General features: G+C 41.5%; 1 protein-coding gene and 1 long non-coding RNA gene across 7 annotated transcripts in view; one reads left to right on the plus strand and one right to left on the minus strand.

The window, feature by feature from the left end:
- LOC135259660 (probable phospholipid-transporting ATPase IA) overlaps nt 1-21,457 on the minus strand; it is a 111,674-nt gene extending 90,217 nt beyond the window's left edge. For all 6 annotated transcript variants that reach the window (XM_064344256.1, XM_064344258.1, XM_064344259.1 and 3 more), the window contains exons 1-2: nt 21,110-21,457; nt 1,097-1,211 (exon numbers count right to left, since the gene is read on the minus strand). In XM_064344256.1, coding sequence (XP_064200326.1) covers nt 1,097-1,211; nt 21,110-21,158 — 164 coding nt within the window. In that variant the 5' untranslated portion in view covers nt 21,159-21,457. The remainder of the gene's footprint in view (nt 1-1,096; nt 1,212-21,109) is intronic.
- Nucleotides 19,917-25,058, plus strand: LOC135259661 (uncharacterized). Its single transcript, XR_010331349.1, has 2 exons — nt 19,917-20,164; nt 24,148-25,058. It is a non-coding gene; the product is annotated as an uncharacterized LOC135259661 (long non-coding RNA).
- The last annotated feature ends 628 nt before the right edge of the window (nt 25,059-25,686 follow it).

Below are 25,686 nucleotides of genomic sequence, written 5' to 3' on the forward strand. Positions count from 1 at the left end.
CATCTGCTCGCAATGGAAAACCAATAATCATTCAGACTGTATGACAGAGTTCATGAAATGAAGCATCTGTTCCATCAATCTGCATGAACTGATTTTTTTTCATTGTTAATTTCATTATTAATCACACCAACAACACCGACAAAACCGACAACATTACTCTAATAGCAATCTAAATAATAGCCATCTAACTAGACAGATCTGATATGTGCTTGAATCTCTTTGATTCAAGATGGAGTTTGTTGATGTACTCTGATGTCACACTTTGCCAGTATGCTGTATTAGGGGAGGGGACCTGACGCGGAAGCTCACAGAGGTAGATGAAAGTGTCATGCTGGGAAAGGCCGGGTGTGAAGTGGAGGACGGTTACGCTGACCTATCACAGCATGTGTGGCTTCAGCAGAAGCACTGCAGTCAGCCCCATGTCCACTAAACCAGCTTTACAGAATAACCTGCATTAGGAAGCGCCTCATGTTCAATACATGTTCAATAGTCACACATATTTGTGTGTCTGTGTGCGTGTATGCTTGTGTACACCCAGTTACACAAATATAAATAAATATATTTCTTTCTTTTTTGCATCACTGAATATACTTAATTGCTTCTATTAACTTATAGTATAGCCTGCTTTTGAACGACTAAACCTCACTGCAGATAACGTACACACAATTCACCCTATTCTGTCATAAATGAATACCTGCTTGCTCACATCTCCATCCAATATTGGTCTTGGAAGAAAAAAGAAAGAAACGACCAATGCATGGCAGCTGAATATTTCTGCACACATTTTCAGGAACAAAATACAAATGCAAAACGTTCTAATAGACAAGCTGGCTTTATAGATTATCCTTAAATCGCCACACTTTCTGGCAACAGAGCCAATCCACAACCAAACCACCCGGTGTCAGTAACCAAATTTTTAAAATCAACCTTAGTTTTCAGCTTAGTTGCTAATGTACCCACATCACATGGGTTCCCTACAGCAGCTAGGGACTAAGCCCCTGAGCTTGGCCCCAAATTCTGGTGCACGACCTGCTGTGATCCCGGCAGTGTAGTATAATGGGTGAGGAGCTGGTAATGTAATTTAATGTAATCCCACCTGACATGGTTGCTGCAGAACTTGGCGTACTGGGGCTGGTTGATGAAGATCACTCTGCCGTCTTCTTGGGCAGTCGCCGACATCTTACTGGAGGAGTCCTCTGTCCTCTCGTAGCCTGGGAAAGGGGCGAAGCGAGAGGAGGACTGGATTAGGAGTCGTCTGTTGCACGCCGCACTTTTTCACAAGTGTGAAATTACATCTCGAGCTGCCAGATGTCTTTCCCATGAAAGGGTGCAGCCGCTGTGGTGGCGTTCCATTTACACGCGGTGGCATCGATCGATAAGAGCATCTATTCTGCCATCTCTTCGTCGTGACCATGCTCCCTCTAGATGCTTTGACTCCAGCAGAGAGGGCTTGGGACACATGGCCCTTTGAAGCAGCCAAACACCCACTGAGCTCTGGCTCCCACACTTGATCCCAAACACCCTCCTATATTTCTCCTCATACTGACATCAGTCATATTTATCATAGGCCTGTTTGCTGTAGTGTCTGCAGTATCTGCTGTACTCTACTAATGTCTATCAAGTAAGACAATAATGAAAGAGACTGCAGTGCTCGCCTTACAACCAACAGCTTTAAGAGCAAACTGCACTTCCACAGTAAATGTGAAAAATACAAATAAACTACATCACATTACTAGCATTTAACAGATGCTCTGATCTAGAGCAACTTACACAAATGTAAGTGTTTACCCACTTTTATTGCTGGATATATAGTGAAGCAATTCAGCAGTGTCCTACCAGGGAATCGATTATGAAACCTTTGAGTTAGGATCCCAATTTCCCACACATTAAAATCGGTAATGCAAACCATGCAGAAAGATCCCCACAGTGGATCACCACAGTGATCAAAAGGGTTCTCAGGAGGCTGTGAAGAGCTCTATATCCCAATGAAACCGCTGTAAAAGAACTTCAGAGAGAAGGAACCACAAACTATACGATAGTGACGAGATCATCCACATCAGCAGTCGTCAGAGAAAAACTGAGCTGCTTAATAAATCATGTGTAAATCACAGCAACGTTTTTGTTACGTTTTTCTAAACATATTTGGCCAATACATCAACTGTAAGGTTAGCAATTGCAGAAATGGTACATTACTCCAATGCAAAGTATAAAAAAAACTTGTAAATTGTACTGCAAAATTTAAATCAACTGGTAGTAAAAACAGCAGAAGCAGCTTGAACTTGGTGAACGTCAGCTTTTTCAAATATGATCATATTTGTCATGATGAAGAATTTGAGTTTGGGAAAGAGAGAGTAGTTATGGAAAAAGACCACAAAACCAACAGAGAAAGAGAAATCACAGAGATTGCTTGAAATACAGTAGATAAATCGCAATGACTGTTTGAAGAAGATAAATCGCTGAGACTGCCTGAAATACAGGAAACAGAGACTGCTTCAAGTGCAGCTTTGTAAGCTCTTGGACAACATTTTTACTGGCCCGCCATGGGCAGTAAACAAATCGGTATTTAAATCATCGTCTGCGTCGCCGGACCGTGGCATAAACGGTCTATGCGATTGTTTAGGGCCATGTGGGTACATGTGTTTCCCAGTCTTTCACTCCCTCCCTCCCACACACACACACACACACTGCACATGTAGCCTTAGACCTCTCAAGCACAAAACCCCATTACCACCTTGTCACCGTATAACATCTTCAGACGAGAAATACCAAACAACCTGGTTCAGCCAAATAATTTGCATATATTTTCACATGGAAACACCACGCTTAGAACAGCCCCCTATATTAAATCTAGCTCAATTGACGGTTCTTCCTGGTTTAGGCTTCATCAGGCCTTGTGGTGTCACACAATGCATATTCCTTTATTTTACTGAACACAAGCCTTCCTCATTTTTATACAGCATTAAAGAAAACCAGAAATCAATTACCTTAAAAACGCAATTACTAGAATGTCATAATATCATTTAACATTAGTTTCTTTATAATACTGGCCTGAGGTGTTCTATAGTCCCTCCAAGTCCTCTCCACGGTAAGACCTCTCCTTCAATCTAGATGCTACAGGAGAGCTCACTCAGAGCTCTTTCACTGCAAGAAGCCAAAAGGTAACCCTAGATGACCTTCTCCCCTTCACTTTCCATATAGCGGCAGTCGGTCGGGTGTGCAGATTCTTTCGATGCAACATCCAAGGAATCCACCGCTTTCACACAACCTAGTCTAAACAGCTCTTAGCCCAGGCACTGGTACTCTAATACCTGTGCTACTGCAATGCTCTTCTCGCCTATCTCCTTGCTTGTGTCACTAAACCCCTGCAACTAATACAAATGCGACTGCATGCTTTGTCAGCAATCTTCCAAAATGTGTTCAGGTCAAACTCCTCCTCACCTCATTTCAATGTTTATGGCTCTCATCAAGTTCAATGCCATGGTACTAGTCTACAAGGCAGTGAATGGAACAGCTTCACCATACCACCACTCTCCTACACCCTGGCCAAATCTCTCCATTCTGCAACCTTGTAGCAGCTGGCTATCTCCTCCCTGCCTGGTCTCTTCTCCCAGTCACAATGTCACTCTCAAGCTTCCCATGGTGGTCAGGACAGCAGATTTGCTGGCCCATCTTTCCACCTGTTCACACTACATTTTACTGTGCATGTCCTACACAGTAAAATGTAGTGTTAATTTCAGCTCTAAGAGAGTTTACATAGGTTCACTCTGCAGAAAAAGTGGGTTTAGCACTAAACATTTTACTGTGTATAAGTATGGATGAGACTTTCTGTTAACTACATGTCATGTAAAGTAATGATCACTCTCACATCTGTGAAATATTTTTTTTCAAAAATGATTTTTTCAAGTTAGTGCCAGAAGGCATGCTTGTACTTGAAGACTGGAAAGGTGCCTGTCTGTACCTGAGTGTCATAGCCTATATCATGAAATACTTGTAAAAGTCTGCACATAGGCCTAGTAGTTTGTGTTCTAGCCAATATCCCGTAATAAAAATAGTTTGAAAAGTGTCAATAATGGACAAATGGAACTCAGTTCTTACAAGAAACAGGTTGGAGAACGAGTTTGTTTTTCCTTAGCACCTTCCTTTGTTTTTCCAATTGTGTGATAGCAGAGAACAAGGCACACAAACACCCTTTGGCTTTGGCTACTGAAGATGAGAGGTGTGGATTGGCAACATACGCATTGACATGCTTGACTCCATGCCATCACCTCCAGTCATAAATGCCACATACAAGAATCAAAGTGGGCAGACCAACCTGTAGATGTCTCCACCATAGCCAACTTTGTCCCTGCGCCATATTATACCCCAGACTGGAATTAACTGCAACACAAACAGTACTGTACCTCTGAGTAAAAACGACTGACCGGCTGACTCCTGCAATAGCAGCATTCAGCCACTAGAGTCAAAAAGACCAGTACACTAGGGGACTACAGTTACTGTATGACACATTCTACCCCATAAGCATGTGTGCTATATATGAAACAGGCGCATGGGGCTGGAAGCAGAGTATGCATGTCATCACATGGTGTGCTTCTCTCCTCAATTTAAATGCATTTAAGGGAGGATTGCGCAAATAACGAGCAGAGATATTGATCATATATTCCGCTGAATTTAAAGTTCACGCAAGTCACAAGAATCGCTTTTCAACTCCTTCTCCACACTTTCAACTCCTTGAGCCAGAAATCATAAAATAGTACAGAGTAAGTAGCCAGCAATAATTAATGCTGGGTGTTCGTTACAGAAAATAGTGGCTAAAGTCACAGAGCAATCACGGCAAAGTTGTTCAAATTCACGGAAAACTGAAAAAAGAGGCAGAAATCATGGAGTGTTTCACAAAATTGATTCATTACATTAAGCAACATATCTCAAACGCAGCAGTGGGACATGATTGAAATAACGTGCAACTGTAGCAACAGTAACAAGAGTTTGAAGTTCCAAAATATCAGAGGGCAATTTCCACTAGTAAATAATGCATTGATAAGCTGGTGTATTCAAATTACTTTTGTGAATCAAAGAAAGAGAATGTTTTGTCTTCAACAAAACACTGTTAGAAACAGTGAAGCATGCTCAAATTCCATTACAAAAATAATAAAAAAACATGATTAATGTGTGTTTTCGTTTCTTTAAAGTTAGATTTGGTTTGAGGGTTTAGTCTTCAATGGAGTGCCCATTTTCACTGACTGCAGCAACTGACTGCAGGCTGCATTATATTTAACATCCAAAACCACTGAAAAATCACAGAAAGAATTAAAAATGGGGATAAGACAAGAAACTGCCAAATAAAGAGAGAAAAAGCATGGAATCAGTGACAAGTGCAACTTCTGCGACAAGAACCCACCCATAGAACTAATTACTCTTCTGGCATAAATAAAAGTTTACCTTGAGCTTCCCACACAACGTTCCCATTCAATCCAACAATAGTTAAGCCTTGCATCATTGCACAGCTGTAGTTCTGATAAAATAAATGGTGGTATGACCACTGTGTCCTATGGCCAAGTCTGATCTCTGCACTTGTTCTTGAACCTGTGTGATTACCTACAAAATATAGACTCCTTGGAGGGGCGTCTCCTATGCTGTAGCCTACAGTTCCAGCAAATTTTAAGACCTGTACCCCTTTATTTCCAAATCCAGCACAACAGATCAGTTCAGGACATACTATATGATGCAGTGGACCACCATCACACTGCCAGAGTACCCATTATATCACCCAGCTACATAATAAGCATTCTTTGTAAAAAAAAAACATTTAAAAACAAAAGTAAAACAAAAAAGGGCTTTTGTAAGTTTTATTCAATGGCCATGTCCACATTCACACCCCTCCTCCTCCTATTCCCCCACATCCATTCTCACAAAAAGCATTCACAAAATAAACTCAAATACTCAAATTTTTCTTGCAGCAAGCTAATAGGCATATATTATCCATACAAAAGAGAACAATGAGTTTTACAGAGTAGACACATCGTGGAATAGATACTCTACATGCTGGACATACAGTACTTGCACCTCTGGGCTTGCAATCAGTATCACCATGCTAAATACCTCACAATATAGCTAAATGGCAATGATCCAATAATTAATGTCAATACAAATATCACTAAGCAAAGCTGAATGAAGGCCTCACACATGGAAAAAACCCCTGATATTTTCGGCAAATTTTCCTGAAAACCCCAGGTAGTATACACCAACATCTTTCAAAGAAATTTAAAGGAGCAGACTGTCCACAGCCAACACACATACTGACACTGTCAAATACTTTTTGAACCTGTTATTTTTCATTAAAGCACAAAGATGATAAAATGTATTTCAAGTATTTCAAAGCGTAAATTTATACAACTGGTTAACTGTTTTAAGACAAAATTAATACTGTGAAATGGAATGGGGAACTGTCCTTGTTTCCACATTTGCAGTTGACATTAGCAGTTCCTTGCTCACTGTTCACTTATTCTCAGGCACTGTTGTTGAATAACATGTGTGGTTAAAACGTAAATGTGCATTTGTTGTACAGTTCGTTGCTATTTTTCTTCTATAACACAGTTCCTAAGTAAGAACAAGAGATCACTGCATACATGTCCTTTAATAATTGCACACTCAATGTATAGATGCTAGAGCAGGGGTGTCAAACTAAATTCTCAGGTGGCTGCTGTGCCTGTGTTTTTTTTTGTGGTTTCCTTTCAATCAGCTGCCAAATAAGGCCTTGAGAACAAGGTGTGAGGATTCTTTAACCAATCAATGACTTAAATGAACCACTGGTGCCCTGAACACCCTGAAAACCAGTGGACACCGCAGCCCTCCGGGACTGGAGTTTGACCCCTGTGTGCTAGTGTCCATTTGAAATCCATATACAATTGAACTCATCAAGTACACTGCGTTCAGAAGTCCTGGTCTTTGATGAAAGATTTTCAATGTGAGTTGTTTTGTAATAATTCTATAAAATTTCCTGTTATTCAACAAAAAAGGAAGCTCTCTCTCATTTTCTTCAAATTGCCTGGTTGCTGTACAATTTTCAGCAGAAACTGAACATGTAGTTCACTTTCACTGTAGCCTAACATTCAACTGGCATTAATGAAGGCCACAGTTAGTATTTTCTAACCCTGCAGGTTTATGAGAGTGCCTTGTATCCAAGGCACTCAAAAAAGGTCACATGCTCAGGAAATGTTGACTGTTGCCTGGGATGAGATGTGGATCACTGACTTCCTTCCTGTTTATCAGTGGAATCTAAGCATATAACCAGCGGTGTTCATGAATGGACCATTTTTACTGCTCTTTAAGTGGAAGTGTCAGAAAACTGGCTCCAACGTCCTTATCAGAAATTTTCCCTGCTAGAACACCTTCATCAAACACTGACAGACAGACACAAATATAGATAAATTAAATTATTTATTAATCGTCCCAAAAAAAAAAAAAAAATACTTCTATTGTTGCCACAGTCCTGCTACAAATAAAATGTGAGGAACAGATCACCATTACCAATGCAAAAATGGATCAGAAAAAAAACAATGACATCATTTTGGAGAGTCCAATTAAGACAGTTAAGTGACTGGTTAAAAAAGGTGATAAGACCTTGTAGAAGAAGGGTCATTCTACAGACATTAGTTTTCAGGGTGACTATCCTTTCTTTTTGTAAGGTAACCTCTAGGAGCAAGGACTGGTTGTTGTCAGTTGCAATTGCCCTGAGATTTATTTCTTCTAGAAAGACTGCATACTGTGTGTGACCCCAACTGAGGATAGACCCTTGGAAAAATAGAGCTACCAACAATGAATGGACTGCATATCTGACAAGAATCACTACAATTCAAATGTAGATAAGGGCAACAGGAGAAAACAGCTATAATGGACGCTTTATTTTTGCCTGTCGCATGGACCAATTCTTAATTGAGTATTCAGACAATTTCAGGGACACTACATCTGTTGTCCATTGTTCGCAGAGCTAACTAGTTAATTCTGGAATGCCATCCATTTGCAAAGTTCCACATATATTTTTGCAAAAGGGCTGGTCAGGAGAAAGAGTCAAGAGCTTGTCCACCACAGTTCAGAAAGACAAGGTCAGATCAGATGCATGACTGGGGACGATTTCATGATGCAGCTGGGCCCTGACATGACGGACACAGATCGAAATGTTTAGAGATGGGCTTACCAGTGAAACAAAACTGGCAAACAGAAAAATGTAACTGGACCTGCTGGAAAAAAATAAATAAAAACAGCACAGGCGCCTGGAAAATCCCCCCAGCTCAAATCACATTGCACTCATTAGAGACATTCAGCAGATGCTCATATCCACAGCAACTTACCGATCTCTTGCAGTTTTACAAAATGTCCATTTATACAGCTGGATGTATACTGAACAGATCCAGGTTAGTACCTTGCTCAAGGATACAACGGCATTGGCCGGCCTGGAAATCAAACTTGCAGATTTTAGGGTACAAACCCAGTTCCCTTGCCATTATGCTACACTGTTGCCATGTAATCACAACACCCATCACTTGCATTCAGGGCCCTAATGTTTTCCCTCTGCTACGGTAGTCACAGGTCAGGCCATGGTTGGCATTTGAGATGTGCTAACCTACGACATGTGACCTATATCCTATAACCTATAAATAGGTTACGAGGAAATAAAACAGGAAGTGGAGTTTGGGGACCCGAACACAACACTGCACTGCTGCTTTAAAAGACAGCGAGAACAAAATGCAGAGTCATATAAACAGCAGTAATGGGACACCCCTTCCAGCAATACCCCACTCGCACAGTGTCCCTCACCCCCACCCCCACCCCCTTACCGCCCCCCTTTAAGCCTGTGCCAGCTATCGGGGGAAATAGAGTGGAAAGCTCGACACAGATCTCACGTAAAATCCTCCCGCCTCCTTCCTCTACTCCCATCTGTCCTGAGTCCTGACTCGTGTCATGGACTTTTTTTTTAAACACCACGCGCAGCGGGATGGTGGAGACCACCTCTATCCGGCCACGAGGTAGAGGCTAAAATAGCACCACCCTGGTGATCCCACGGTCATATAATAGCAAGCCTTGGGAGGCTGCCAGGGGGTTATGCGAGTTTGCATTCTGGGACAGACGGGCATCCCGCAATCAGAGGTTGAGGACCTAAAAGAGGGCATCCTCTCCTGTGAGTGTACTAGCAGACAAAGATAATTCAAAATATTAATTGAGTTAGTTCCACTGGGGCTGCAAAATATCATGCAATTTCCAGGTAAATTCCAGGAAAATTTCTGGAAACTTTCCATGGGAATTTAAGCTTGGGAATTTTGCCAAATTTCAATATAAAGCTTATAACAGTGAATAATTTTGGGAGAACAAAATACACATAAAAAGGTAATTCTTGCCATGTTTTCGTTTAAATATCCCCATTTAACGGAAATTCAGTCAACAACCCTGTAATTTGCATTCTTCCATCACATGCGCAGTGCATTTTTGCATCTCATGCACAGATAATTGTTAGCATCTCATTTAATGGGAATTCAGTAGAAATGCAACACTCTCCCATCAGGGGGAATACATTATTCAACATTCCTGTTCTTTTGTTCTTCAGTGAAACAATCCCATTTTAAAAAGTGAACTCATTTAATTAAAGTTCAACTCAACAATTTTAATTTATATTCATTATAGGTTTGCAAAGGCTGCATGGATAAGTAAGGTCTGTTCTATTTCCTTACTCATTAATTCCATATATTCTACATTCCAGTAAGTTTCACTCCTGAACTCAAAATTCTGCACCCTACGACAGAATGTATGGGACCGTAGTGTCTATGGCTACTAGAACACTAAATACGAAAGGACGGTGTCAGTGAAGTAGGCCATAAAGCCCATGATCTCCATACGCACTTTCCCACTGAGCTCCAATCCCAAGGCTCTCTATCCGAGGTGTTAATTAAGCATCGCTCCCCCCAAGCCCTTCAGTGTTAATAAATCATTTTCTGACAGGGGTGCAGGTGGCAAGGGACCGCTGCAAGGATTTTGAGGAGTGAAAGGTTCCCAGCACACTTTGGGAGCTCCTGCGGGGGTGCCTAGAGTAAAGTGACGGTAGGATCTATGCTGGCGTGCAGCTACAGTAGCAGAGACCAAAATAAAACACCAAAACCCTAGAACCCAACTCAAAAAGGGACAATTCATAAAATTATGGCCCATATGTCATAAAGCTGTGCCCCTGATGTCATTGAGCTGTGCCCCTCATGTCATAAAACTGTATCCCCTATGCTATACAGGTGCGACTGTGATGTCATAAAGCTGCAACCCTTGCGTTATAAATGCAATGAAATGAAACCATAATGCATGTGAACCTTGTCACTGTAAGGATTTGGGTACAAAAAAAGAGAGATTCACTCTACAGCTTTCATAAAAAATTTTTTTAAGGATTCCAGTTAATTGAAATCTGCGGTTTCATTTTGACAATGTTCACAAAATAAAAAAACGGAGCAAGTAGGCCCTATGTGAAGGGCAAAGTTAGCTCGCTTTGTGACATTTTCTTCACACTGGGTAAACTATTTTTTATTTATTTATTTGGGAATGTGTCTGTGTCTGAGTGTGTGTGTGTTTTCAGCATCTCCACAGGAGGGGGAGACCAAATCTGAAACCTGTCTGTGGAGAAGAAAGAAAAGTGAAACTGAGCAGTTTCTCCAGTCTAACTTACTCTTTGCCTGAATGCAATCTCCCTTCTCAGAACACAATCTTCCCCTTTCCTGTAATACACTTGCAGACTACACTTTGTGCTCAACTGTCTAGTACGACCACTCCAATTCTCACACCCAACCCACTACAATAGAAAACGGGTGACTATTCTTTCTTTTGGGGCATGATGGTTTTGAAAATGGGTGTGTTTGTGTTGACTTAGAACAATTGGCTTTGCATGAGTCATCTTTAAACGTAGCCATCAGTCAACAAGATAAAACAACAGTCACCAAGCTGAAGAACACAGAGGTGTTACAACCATGATTAACTGCCAAGGAGAATGATCCATTACTTACAGCTGAAGACTAATAGTTAGACACTGAAATGCCAATGCATCAGAATGTTGGACAAGCTCTGGACTTTACCTCCCACCAGCTCCTTTGTGAAATAACCTTATGAATGCAACTAGAACATGTAATTCCCCACTGTCTTAGGAAGATGAATCTCATTTTGTTCATTTTCAGTCATTAGGCCTAATCATTAGGCTATATGAGTGAAAGCGGAATTTAAGTAAACACAACAATCTACTATTGTTCCTTCAAAAAGCATTTCATGTAGAAGCTGCAGTAAATGAGGAAATCCAGAAAATGTAAATCATACATTCAGCAAAACTTCCTCTATTCCTCTTTACAAATGTGACCAGTTATTCAGTAGAATGCTATTATATTCTCCTTCACCTAAAGAAAAAGACAGAGAAAAAAAACTGGAAGCCATAGTACAGATTTTTCATTGAGCTCACATTTAAATTATAAGCATTACTACTATGCTTTTGCACCCAGTCTAGGCATCAATCATGGAAAATGTTTCACCAGGAAAAAGGTGATGCAATCGGTATGCAGCGTGCGACATCCTCTCCTACCTACAGGCCAACAGAAGCATTTAGTAGATTTCATCATTTGAAACAACAAAAACATCCATTTTGCCATGCATTTTCTCAAGTAATGCATCACAAAGACGCCAGAAGGCTCAGGGTTCGAGCTATGCCACTCTTCTTAAAATGGCCCTCTTCTCGTACAGGCGGGCGATGCGGCCTTCCGCACTACTCCTTTAGCATCACAGTAGTTTGGTTTGTCGTTTAGTCTGTAGTTTGTTCCGTAACAGACAACCGGTTCCCTCCATTTGTTTTTTGTTTGTCAGTTGCAGTCTGTTATGCCTGACTTTTCGCCTGAGTTCTGAGAGAGCTGAGGTTGGGGGGGTGGAGCCCAGTGGAGGAACTGAGAATGAGTATAGCAGTCACGGCTAGAATTATCAGAATTATAGACTAATCGTGCTGTTGCTTTTCCCTATAATGTACAGATGAAAGCAGCTGAACCACATCAGGCACTGGAGTGGCAACGGGGGGGGGGGGGGGGGTTTAATCGAGGGACTGACGGTGCAGTAAGGTTGGACGTGGGCCACATGTCAGGGTAATGGGTTGTGTCAGGTGCAGGGTTTCCCCCAGAAAAGTTGTTAGGCCCGGTGGCAAATATCTTTTGACGGGGGCCGGCGGCCCCGCGCGGGCCGGCAGCCAAGTGTATTTTTTGATGGGGGCCCGGCGCAGGCCAGCGACAGACTGATGGCAGCATTAAAGTAGGGCCCTATAGATTTTATGATAACAGAATCACGGGCGGAATCGCGGAATTGAAAATTTGAAAAAGCTATAACACAGATTCCATAGGGCCCTACATTAATTCAGTGCTAAAAGCTGACTGGAGATTTGAAAATATAACTAAACAGTGTGAATGTTGTTATAAATAAGTAATTTATTCAACACACATTTTAAAAAATCAACAACTATTTACAGCATAGGATAGTCTTACAAAGAATCTGACAACAATGTACAGACTTGGAATGCTGTGTTTTCAACAACAACAAAATTAATTAAATTAAATTAAAATAAATAAAATCAAAGTTTTTGCACTCTACAAAAAACTTGTATTCAATCCTGATTGGCTACTGAATCTTACAACAAGCCTTGGAATGCTGGGCACATTTAAATAGGGATGGGAATCGAGAACCGGTTCCAAGTTGTCCTCGTATGCCTCCGAGCTCATCGATTCCACTTATCGAAGCCAGCATGTTTCTACGACAGCTGCGCATTGTAAAACAATGACGTAACGCCTTGGGGGAGGCACGCATGCAGGCAGGCACACACGCAGGCAGCCTCTCTCAGGTATTTGTTTTGGACGGCAGCTGTCACAACAAATTTGACCCGGGCTGTCAGCCTTGATACATTCTGTTGCGATAAAGATTCTAAGACAACTCAGCAATTTCTCAGGATTAACAGGTTATTTTCAAGCCTGATGCGATCATATTACTAAATGGCTACACATGTCATGTAACATGCAAGCAGTTGGCTATCTCCCTGGATATGAAGTAAATGTTTTTACCAATAAATAATAATAATAATAAATGTGATTTTATCCATGGAAATAGCTATACAAAAAGGCAGAATAAATGTCGTTGTTGCGATTGCCGTCGTAGATGTCAGAAGGAAATGTCACTGACAAAAAAAAGTTTGCTCTCTTTGCAGTGGTTTTGGCTGGAAACGAGCTGTAAGAGTGGGATATGCACAACACTGCCTACTGATTGGCTACTGAATCTTACAACAACGTGCAGCCTTGGAATGCTGGGCAGTGTGGGCACATTTCAACTACAACAAAATATCCATGTATCTGTGTTACTGACTGTTTAGTTAGCTAGCTAAGTTAGGTAAATGACAACGTTGTCATGCACATCAATGTCATCAAGCTAACGATGGCGATTAATAAATCATATAATGTTGCAATGTATCGTACGTTACATTCATGCTACTAGTTTAACGTTACCTACACACTGCGTAAGTTAATATGAAAAGAACGTACTTACTGACGAGATGAAGTGATAACAGTTTGTAACGAGGTTAGTTAGCCTACTTAAGAAATGGTGCCTTGCTAGATACCGTTAGCGTGTGATAGTTGGGAGCATCAAGTGCTGAACGTCACTCTACGCTCAATGAGGGTAAAGAACACTGATCTCAGACCTGCTCTTTTCCTATAGCGCGTTCACATTTTAACCAACAGATGTCGCTGGCGAGCTTTCCACCCAAGCCGCCCCACTGTGACTGTAGTTTAAAAACATCATAAAAATACATTTAAAAAAAAAAAAAAATCCCCGATGCTTAGGCCTGGTGGGCGACCCCGAGCTTGCAATAAACTAACGGAAACCCTGGCCAGGCAGCAGACGCCCCCCCCCCCACACACACACACACAGACAGCACCAATGCCCTGTGCTGAAGCACGACTGCTGGTGGGGGCAGCCGGAAGGGGTGGGAGTGATGCAGGGGAACTATTCCACATCACCTGCCGGGGTTTTAAAACCTGCGGCCTGACCACAACCGCTGGACGAATGGACCGGGCTGACCAAGATCCAGGGGATGTTCCGATCGACTGATGACCAATTTTACCAAAGTCCTAAAGCGCAAACCATCCCCTGTTGCCTTCATGCTGCAGAAATAGAACTTTGCGACCCCCACCCCCCCATACAATGAAGTATTTACACGGGATTTCAGATGAACAGTCTGAGAAAGTGAAAGTGAAAAGGTAGGCCATGCTGGCCCACTCTATTTGTCTGAGCAATTTGTTTAGCCCTTATCCATCCATGCTCTGTAATAAAAGCTCAGAGAGGCAATTTACAAGGGTCAATGTCGAGCGATGAGGCAGGTTTATGTGCCAATGCGTGTTGGTAATTAACTTTTACTTCTAAAAAGGGGTGATAGGAGACAGAGTGTTACCATGTTTACGACTGTGTTGGGTAGAAGGTGGGGGGGTTGGAGGGGCAAAGATTTTGCTGTATGATTAACCACAGTCATAATGAGTCTATAGATCTGGCAACCACATGCACAGAAGCAAGGTCAACGCAATAGGCCCATCTTGGCATGATTACCCAATAGCTATAAACAGCCCCACATTGTAAACCTCAACAGAATGTTGTGAAAATATTCTGGAAAAAAGAAAATGTACATACAATGAGCTCCAAAATGTTTGGAACAAAGACATATTTTTTCCTGATTTGGCTCTGTACGCCACAATTTTAGATTTGTTACCAAACAATTCACGTGTGTTTAAAGTGCACTCTTAGTTTTTATTAAAGGGAATTTTTATACATTTTCATTTCACCATGTAGAAACTACTGCACTTTTTATACAGTCCCCCATTTCAGGGAATCATAATGTTTGGGACAAGTAGCTTCACAGGTGTTTCTGATTAGTCAGGTGTGTTTAGTTGTATCCTTACTGCAGCTAAGCTTTCAGTCTCTATTCTTATTTGCTTTTGATTGCCTTTGGAGTCTATGGTTGTTGTTGGTAAGCATGTGTACCAGAATTGTGCCACTGAAAGTCAAAGCCAAAAACAGGAATTCTTGACAGGCTAAGTCATTCACCAAAGTCATTCACCCAATCAGAATCCACTGAATGTGCGCTCCATACGCTAAAAAGAAAGCTCAAGGCAACTACCCCCAAAACATGCAGGAGCTGAAGATGGCTAAAGTACAGACCTGGTAGAGCATCATGAGAAAAGATACTCAGAACCTGGTGACATCTATGGGTGACACAATTCAACCAGTCTTACGTGCAAAGGACATGCAAGAAAGTTCTAAACATGTCATTTACATAACATTTATGAGTCCCAAATATTATGGTGCCCAGGAATGGGGGGCTATGTATAAAAGGTGAAGCCATAAAAATACGCTTAATTAAAAGCTGGGATGGTGCACCACAAGTGAATCTAAAATTGTGGAGTAGAGTCATATCAAGAAAAAATGTGTCTTTTTCCCCAAACAGTATGCGGCTCACTGTATATTTCGTCCTTGCTTCCTGTATGGATTCGAGATGAAACACAACAGCCAAAATAAAAACTGAGCACAGAATCTAAAAAAGCATTGGCTTTAAAATGACTAAATGATGCCGCTACTGTCACCCATTCTGTTAAAAGGGAGACAAAAAAAACTTTCTCTAAAAATAGAACTGACATCCAAGGTGATCACATTGCAATCACATGGGATTTCTCCCTTTTTTCTGAATTCACTTACTTCAGTGAGTAAGTGAAGTGTGGCAAATAAAGAGCGATATTCCATTAAGGCAACATATCTTGAAAGCTACAGAACATTTGAAGATGAAAGGAACTGAAAAGCATATCCCTAAATGAGGGACAAAGACTGCTAGCTCAGACAGAAGTTGACCTCCGACCAACTACTGACCTTTGGGGAACCCTGTGCACAGGGGAGCCAAGTTGTTGACCCCTCCCTTTCTCTGCCACTTGTCCAAACTTGTCCAAACCAAGTAACCAACAGCAGGGCTCTGAAGGTACACCCTTCTACACCCCACATATACACACACTCCCACCACAAGGGAAACCAAGCTGGGCTGGCCCAGACCAAGGGTCAGGACTGCAGGGGACCATTTTGGGCTTGATGGAAGATTCCTCAAGGACTGAGGTAGGGCAGAGTCTTTAAACAAAGGACAGAAGATGAAAATAGATGGTGTGAATTCCAGTATCCATCCATTGTGTCACCAACTGTTCTGTCCTGATTGTTTACTGGGATTAGTGTTACTAAGGAAGACATTCATGTAAAGGCACAAATTGTCCTTGACTAATCACTGTGATCCTATTCTGGTCCTTTTTTGTTTATCTTTGTAGCTGTTTAACTCACTTCACCTGGTCACTTGGGTGTAAACTGCTGATTTTAAGGTGAAAACAAAAACCAGCTAAGATTGTGTGGCTCTCCAGGACCAGGGTCACAGACCCCAGGCCTACACTATACAACAATCCTATTCTTAACCACTGAGTGCTTCTCCCTTTTTTCCAATCCGAGGCATTATTTTCAGATTACAACATTCACCAATGCTTCACAACACATGAAGAAGTCAACATTAAAGGACTACAGCACAATTAAATGAAAAAAAGTATCCATTTTACAATAACAATATCTGCTAGTGAGGGAGAAGATAGAAGCTTTTAGCATTTACGCTTATTAGGATAGCAGCAGACACTGCTGCCTATAAATCTGCCTGCAAAAACTTTTAGAAATAGCCTAGTTTGAATGCCAAACGTGCCTCCTGGAAAAAGAAAGTCAACTCAGACTTAAATCAGATGTATAAACTAATATAGACGATCAAGATCCATTTGAGCTATTCTGTAAGTTTGCATCAAATTAATTTAAACCATTATTAGAAAAACACTGAGTTCATAATCCTGCTCAAGGGGAGCGTGTTGATTTCTGATTGTCAAACTTGTCCAAACCAAGTACCACAGGGCTCTGAGTACACACTAACCCACATATTCAACACTTTTCCACCAATGTCAACTCAAGCTGATGGCCTGACAAGGTCAACTGCAGACTTTTCGCTCATTTGATGAGATTCCTGGTGGTAGCTCTTTAAATAAGACAAAGATGAATGTGGTTTTCAGATTATCCATTGGCACAACTGTTCATTCCTGATTGCTACCCGTTAGGTTACGAGAAATAGTAAGGCTAACGCTCTGCACTCTGCAACGCTCTCCCCAGAGGAGTCTATGATGCACATGCACAAACTAAAATATTAAACCTTCATATGGGTCACCGATTTTTGAAAATCTTTACCTATGAAGGCAATAAAAACGATATTAACCACAGATTTTAATCACAGAGAAAGTTCCTGTTCAAGGCTATACCCTGTTGATTTCCAGTAGCGCTTTCTCCAAAATGACTAGGCTATATGCTAAAATATGAAATAAAAATAATAAAATATATTAAATATAGCATTAAATAGCATAAAAGTCTACTTTATGAAAAATGTATTGTCAAAGGTGTCTGCTCTGCCATATTCAATTCAGAGCAAGGATATTCATAGGGTTTAACATGGGAGATTGGCCATGGCAAAACATTGATTCTGCTTTCACTTCTGTTATTTTCAGGTACGTTTACTTTGGGGTTATTGTTTTTCATGAAGCTCCTGCTATGACCAAGTCTGTGCCTCCCGGCAGAGGCAACCTGGTTTTTGGCTATAACATCCTGGTACTGGGTGGAATTCATTATGCCAGAGTTTCCCTTTTTCCTTCCGTGGCACACCTTCCAAATTTACAGAATCTCTTGGCACACCACGCCGACAGAAAAAAAACGTGAGCGACGTTGATGTGATGTGCCAACAGTAGGCCTAAATGTTTTTTGGGGTTTTAATTAAGCGACATGCATATTAATTACATTTATTTTGGCTTTTGTGAATGGGACTTGTTCATTTAAGTTTTTTTTTAAAATTCATTCGCACATTAAACTTTTTTTAAAGGATTTTTCACATGGCACACCTGACCTCGCCTGACGGCACACCCGTTAGGAAATATTGCATTATGGTCTAGACACTCAAATGTCTCAGTTGCTTTCAGTAAAGGCTTGATATGGTGGTGGTGTTTTATGCTTGGATTTGAACATTCTATAAATGGCAACAAATCTCAACCAAATGTCCATATCACATATGAATAAAGTTATGACCTTTGATGAAATGCCAGTCAATGTCCTACGGTCATAAAATTTACAATTACCAGTGTGAAATGCTTTCTCATTTCACTTTATGATCCAGATGATCGCACTTAGGTTACAAAGGATTTCTGCTATAAATGGACAAATGAAGTGGGATCAAGGAACTACCAACTGCACAAAGTGTAGACTCAAGAAAAGAATGCAAGTAGTGGAGCAACCACTGAGGAATGGTTCTGAAAAAGCATACAGCTCCACATGGACTGTGGAATGAGTTTTCCATTCCAATGAAAAGAAACGTGACCAAGTGATCACAGGGCATTACTGCCATGTGCGAGAACTAGCTATGTCAGGAATAAGGCTGTTTTGGAAACAACTCAAAGGTCCTGTGACTCTGGCTATTTCCAAAACAAGAAGCGCATGTAACCAAGGGAAGATGATGCCAAAACGGTAATCAGACAGGACAATTTTAGTCCCCATTTAGTATGCACAATAGACTTATGAGTTCTCCATGAAGACTGGTGAAATCGCAGACGATGGCTTAGTGACATTGGTACTGTAATGAGTCTTGTGATTCAATTTCTGACAAGTCCAAAACATTCATGCAGGATCTCTTTGAGAGCTCAGAACTGCCAACTGCAAACTGTAAAAAGATTATTCAATAATATTCCACTGGCCCTTTCAGATGTGGTCGACAAAACAGAATGGTAGAGGTCACAGGTTCCTTTGGCTCAGACTCAATCGATTCCTACAGTTTCAGAAGTGCTGGCGTCGAAGAAAAGGATACTTCTCACAGGGATGGGAAGCCAGGGGAACAAATCAATGCACTTTTAGAGGGAAAACGCCAAATACTACGGCTCTCTTCGGGCTACAGCAGGAGTGCCCAATCTCATAAAAAAGTTGGTGCGGGTGCAGGTTTTAGTTCCTGTCCAGCACCAGAACAACTGATTCAACTCATCAATGACTTGAAATCACTTTTTATCACGTCTTATCATGCATTTGATATGAGGCAAAGTGGATGCAAGCTACTGCTGCACCCCTGCACCATAAATGTGTCTTTTGGATCACTAGATTTACTGAATCTAGCTTTGGAAAAAAAAAAAATCCTGTCAACAGTTCCTTTTACAATATCATCTAATGCAAAATGAAGATATTTTCAGTGACAGCGCATTCCACGTCATTTCAGCTACATGTGCAGGCAGTGAAGGCCTGATGTACAAAAAGAAAGCACCAAGAACTATTTTTATTTGTACTGTCATACAAAAAAAGGGTTCCAGGTTCCTTCGATCATAGGGGTTCGAAAGGATATGCATGACGGAGGGGCTTGTAAAAACAGCCCTGGTCAATACAAATCAATCAGCTTGCTACTTGCCTAAAGCGCAGCGATGTTCCAGGTTGCGTTCTCAATAGCGCCTCTGTACCTTCACACGGCTCACACATTTGCTTCTGGTTGGAAAAAATAAAAGCCTACTACATAACCAAGTCACGCCATTGACAAACACCAAAAGGCCAGAATGCTCCAAGGCGGCCAACCTGTTGAGTCACTATTCATTCGTGAACTACGGTATATGTCCTGGAAACAGTCTATCCGTTCGACAGGAAATCCTATTTTTTCAGTGCGAATTTTACGCGGCACATCACAAATAAAAATCTACACTATAGTTAAAAGCATGAATGACTTTAATTGTGTCAATAATATTTAATTGTCAGTGACACAATGCGTGTTTGGGAGCATTCATTCACCAGTCTTTTAAAGACTGCGTGAATGTAAAGTAAGCGTGCGGTGATTAAAAAAATGCTTTTCCCTAATTGTAGCCTACAGTTTACTGTTGATAGCCGATTAGTAATGCCAATGAGCACTCGCTGGAATTTTGCTATTTTATACGACTTTCTAGTTGCATTGTTACCCCGAAAACAAAACTGCTATAGGCGCTGTGAATTGGTGGACGTCAATTCAGAATAACTGGTAATTGCTTCTTTTGAATTTTACCGCTTTTTTAAGGAAAGGCTAAGCTCTGACTGGCCGTAACAGAGAAACACAGTGAACAGCAATTGCAAGTGAAAAGAGACTAACCTCATTCACTCAAACAAAATAAACTTAACTTCAGTATCAACAGAACGGGCATGCATTGTCGCTCGAGTCACTTTGATCGTTGTTTTTAAAATATGCCATCAAAACTGCAAAACTAAAATAAAATAATAAATAAATAAATAAATAAGCAATTGCGTGGGTATGGATTCAATCTGACTTTCATTTCCTAACGCATTTAATAATTTTCAATATTTATGATCGGGAAGTCTGAAATATTCAAAGTATATATTACGCAAGAATGTAACTTTGCAAAAAGTTAGCTAAGTTACATGTGTAAAGGTGCCATAGCAATTCCCCGTGATCATTGTTCCGGGTTTCCTTGGAGAGGTCACGAGGCAATGTCTTGAAAGCACCATTAACTCGTTTCAGGCATCTTTACCATGCATAAACTAACTTCTATACAGTCTTCCCTCTCTAAATTACCTATGTGTCAGGTAAACGGCCCGTCAACTTTCAAACAGGCAATCGGCAGAAATCAGATCTCGCCAACGTTAGCCTACTTCAAGTCATTTTACATTGTTTAAGCTTCACTGCAATTGGGCAAAACTGGCCATTAGCCTGCCCAAGTTTTTTCTCTTCCTAGTTTCTCTTTGCAGATGTAAATTCAGTGCAGGGAGTAAATGTAATCAAATAGCTACTGCCCCAACATGTACAGCTCGCTAGCCTTGCGCTCTGTGGATAAGGGTATGGCACGACTTGCTAGTTGCAATGAGTGCAAATAAATGCAAGCATACCAGTGCAATCTAAATAAATCAATAATATACTGGCTATTCATTGTCATTGTGCAACGCAGTGTTAGCTCGTTAGCTTGCCACCCACCTTCCACTCGGGAGCGGAGATCAGAAACCGTTTTTTGAACAGGATGCATATCTCCACACCAAGCCGGGCAAAGGCACCTGTCAAACCCCGACTTCTAAAATTGCCTGTTCCGTTCCTTTCCGCCGTCGTGTTTTGTAAACTAGTCCACATGAAACAGAATTTCGTCGCTATATTAAAAGTCGCGATTTATTTATCCAGGGCGCTCATAGTCCTACATAGTCCCATTGCAAGGAAGGAAACAGATGGATTTGAGAGCTCTCGTGGATTCACGGTTTCGATCACATCATGCGACTGCACGCAGTTCACCGCTATTCAAGAATCGATCCAATCTCCTGATGTGAACCTAGTGTAACAGCGCCACTTTAGAAGTCAGAGTGTACCATCTGGGTCGCACGGGGGTGCGAGAGACGAGAGCTGCGCGTGTTTGGCTATTTACGTTCACAGTTCAAGATTTTTGCAGTATTTAAACAAATTCGACTGAAAAATTATACAAATCGACACTTATAGTTGATTGATTTGACATTGTATCATAAAAATAAAAGTTACATACTGTTTGTGTCACCCTATATTCCTTGAACATTAGCGGTGCTCGTGGAAGAACCCGGTATTTGAGCAGTAGGTTTTAGTATGCGAGGGAACATTAAAATGCTTTTGGTCTGTGGTCGTTTAGATTCTGACGGACTGGACACTACGTTTCTTTTTTCAGTGTACGAAACTGTAATTCACGACCACATCATGAATTTCAGTCGTGGTTGTAACGAAATCATACACGTGTAGGCTACGCTTAAATGTGCAATGCTATAATGATACATAAACCTGGTGAGAAAAGGTTTGACAACTTGAACAATGTATTTGCATTTCCTTACCTGGGAGGGCAAGGAGTAGGCAGTAAGCAGCTACCCCGCATTTTTGTATGTACATACGGTAAGCGTAAGAATGTGGGTATGGGGCTATATTGGGATGGCAGGTATGCCATCCCGCCAAGTTACGCCTTGGCGGGGGCATGTGTAGGTTACAACGGCAATGGTAAAGCTCTGTAAGAAAAAAAAAAACATTTCGGGATCATGAGTGGATCATTCTAGAACGTTTGTTTTGAAACTGAAAATGAAAGTGTGTTGTGATTTTATTTGGTCACATACAGCTTTCCACAGTTTATAAAGTCAGCACCATCAAGAAAAATTATGTTTATATATACTAGGCTACTTGCAGATATCAGACTAGGTTCAAGATTAGGCCTGTAGGGCTACAAGTGTGTTTAGGGAACGCGTTTTCAAAATAGCCTACGTTTGCTGATAACAACAGGTGACATTTGTCATATCACCGCTGGCAAAAACATGTGGTTATTAGTGCTGAAAATAAATTTCCTTGATAAAATTATGATTTACCAGAGTCATCATCTCAGTAATATCAGAAACGTCAACGTATTGCTGCCTAATAATTATATAATTAGCGTGTGACTTTATGTCAGGGCTTGTTACCGCGGCAGCTATGACGTCACAGTTACGCTTTATGATTCTATATAAACCAGTATCTCTGAGCCGACAGGTGCCTGTAAAAGTCACATGTTAAGTTTTCGTACTGTGCTCACCAGGGACAGGCACGATGGGTTTCAGAATAATAAGATCATGATCAGTGAAAAAGCAACAACATTAAGGTAAGCGATGGTATTGATCTGACCTCCAAAAAACGTAATCGCTACTACTACTAATTTATAATAATAAATCAATTAAGTACACACTGACAATGAATAAATGAATGAATAATTTGCTGAAAGGGGAGAAAAGAGATGATGTCATACACAATTTATTTTTCTGCTCTATAACATTTGCTGTATATTACAGCACTTTTTAGCTGGACCACAACTGCGGGGCCAGCCCTACAAACGCGAATGTCTGTGACTGACTGACTGAATGAGTGTTATACCGCGCATGTCTGTGACGTCGGCCGGTTCGGTCCAGCCTTATACTAGGTTTTAACCCTCTAGTTATACATAGCCCCTTTTTCTGGGCACCATAATGTTTGTAACATATTAATGTTATGAAAATGAAAGTAGTCATGTTTAGTTCTTTGTTGCATATCCTTTGCATGCTATGACTGTTTGAAGTCTGTGACCCATAGACATCAGCAGGTGCTGAGTATCTTCTCTTGTGATGCTCTGTCAGGCCTGTACTGCAGCCATCTTCAGCTCCTGCTTGTTTGTTTTCTCTTTAGCATATGAAACACATGCTCAACTGGATTCAGTAAATGACTTGGCCAATCAAAACGTGCCTGTTTTTGACTTCGAAAAACTCCTTTGTTGCTTAAGCATTATGTTTGGAATTATTGTTTGGTCGTAATTATTGTACGTAAATATTATGGTACCCTGAAATGGGGGACTATGTATAAAAAGTGCTGTAATTTCTGCCTGGTGAAATCAAAATGTAGAAAAATACCTGTTTATAAAAGCTGATAATCTGCTTCTCAGATTCACATGTCAATTGTTTGATTAAAAATCTAAAACTATGGAGTACAGACCCAGATCAAGAAAAAAAATGGAACAGTAAGGATACCTTTGCAATGCTCCTCAATGCAGATTATGAAAGTTTAGTTTTTTAGTTTTTAAACCAAATGAATACACAGGGATCAGTGTTGCAATTCAGGCAGAGAAACTGAATGCGTCTTTGTTTCTCCTTTGTGCACATTGCCACATTCAAAAGTAAATGGTAAATGGACTGCATTTATATAGCGCTTTTATCCAAAGCGCTTTACAATTGATGCCTCTCATTCACCAATTCACACACACACTCACACACCAGTGGTGAAAGGCTGCCATGCAAGGTACCAATCAGCTCGTTGGGAGTAATTAGGGGTTTGGTGTCTTGCTCAGGGACACTTCGACACGGCCAGGGCGAGGGATCGAACCGGCAACCCTCTGACTGCCAGACAACCGCTCTTACCTCCTGAGCGAGGAGTAGAGAGGCTAACATAAAAGCTCTGGCGTCTTGCTGTGGTGAGTTAAAGCCCAAGTGATGTGTGTTTGTGCCTCATCTGACCCGCAGGCGTGTGTAGGGAGGAGGCCGATGGAGGACAACGACCTTGCGAGTAGAGGGGCCGGCGACGCCAGAGGCCCCCCAGTGTGGCCCGTGATGAGGCGGCTGAGGGAAAGGGGGTACGGCGACGCCCCCGATGTTTCCGCCAGGAGCGTTGCGCTGAGGCGCCTGGAGGCTGCCCCGGGGGGGAGACTGCGTTTGGGGTGGAGGGAAGGGTGGAGGCAGCGACGACGCTTCAGGGGGCTCCGCGACGTGTGGGGTCTGATGGAGGCTGAGGTGTGGGGCCAAGTGCAGGGAGGAGGACAGTTGTTATGACACGGAGAGGCCAGGGCCAGATACTTACTCCACTCTCCTGTTAAATACCCACCTGCTGGCGAGGGGGATCATCTCAGGAGGTCAGAGGTCAACACAACGTGCTTCTTGTAAGCCCCTTTCCAAGCAGGGAAACATATTTATGGGAGAAGACAACTGGCTAACCACAAACAAAGCCTTTCATCTCAGGACCTTAAACATGCCCACACAACCCCCACCCATCACTTCGAGAAATCCATCCATTTCTCCCCCAACAGGAACTTGCTTCAAACTACGAAACCATGCCCTTACCAGTTGGCACACACATTGCAGCGTTATAACATGAGCCTGGCCAAACCCGAAGCTATCCGGTTAACTGCACAAACCACCTGGCAGGCAAAGAGGAACCACAGAGGACAGCATGAGCCCACAAAGGAGGGAACCATTACACCGATGATGCAGCCTTTGCCTGCAACATGAGTGTGGACATCCTGTTCCACCTGACTACCTTCCCATCAGAACATTGAACACTAAGTCAACGCAGCCTTTAAATGGAAGCTGTATCTCAGCAGATTGGATCAGATTAATTTTATAAATGTTGTCAATAAAGCTTGTGTTTTTGAACAGTTTCCCAATTTTAAACTGGTAATTGTGCTTAGGGTCGCTGTCCACCTTTCACCCACATCTGCACTTCAGCTCAAGTCTGTGTACTCCTCTGATGCCTTCTTCCACAAATCAGAGGCTATTTTGCTCCTTGAAGGCCACACCAACGTGTAGACCAATGTAGTGTTTTTCAGTCAGCAGCCATCAGTAAGAATACCTTAAGTCACTAGTAGCAGCAATACATTTCAAAAAGGGAGAACTAAGCTCCAGAGTTTATTCAGTTTAATGAGAAAACATGTTTTTTTTTGTACCTTTTGTCTTTGGCCTATTGGTGAGCCTTACAGAGAGGCCATCATTTGCTGTTGAAACACATAGTTGTGTATGTTAGTGGATTATTAAAACTTTAAAATCTGAACAACAGGCACACACACATACACACACACACATTGTAGAATTACGTGCATCAGACAAAGTGCGCAAAAATGTAAATGGATGTGCTGATAATCCCATTAAAATTTCATAACAATTTATTATTAGCCATTTACAGAATGTATAGAACAACAGGAAGAACAGCAGAGCTAAAAGGGGCTAAAAGCCAAAAAAAGGAGGGCTCTTAAAACTGCTAAACTTAATCTTGCAGATTTAATATGTAAA

This window comes from Anguilla rostrata, chromosome 7, assembly GCF_018555375.3.
Source record: "Anguilla rostrata isolate EN2019 chromosome 7, ASM1855537v3, whole genome shotgun sequence".
NCBI classification, from domain to species: Eukaryota; Metazoa; Chordata; class Actinopteri; order Anguilliformes; family Anguillidae; genus Anguilla; species Anguilla rostrata.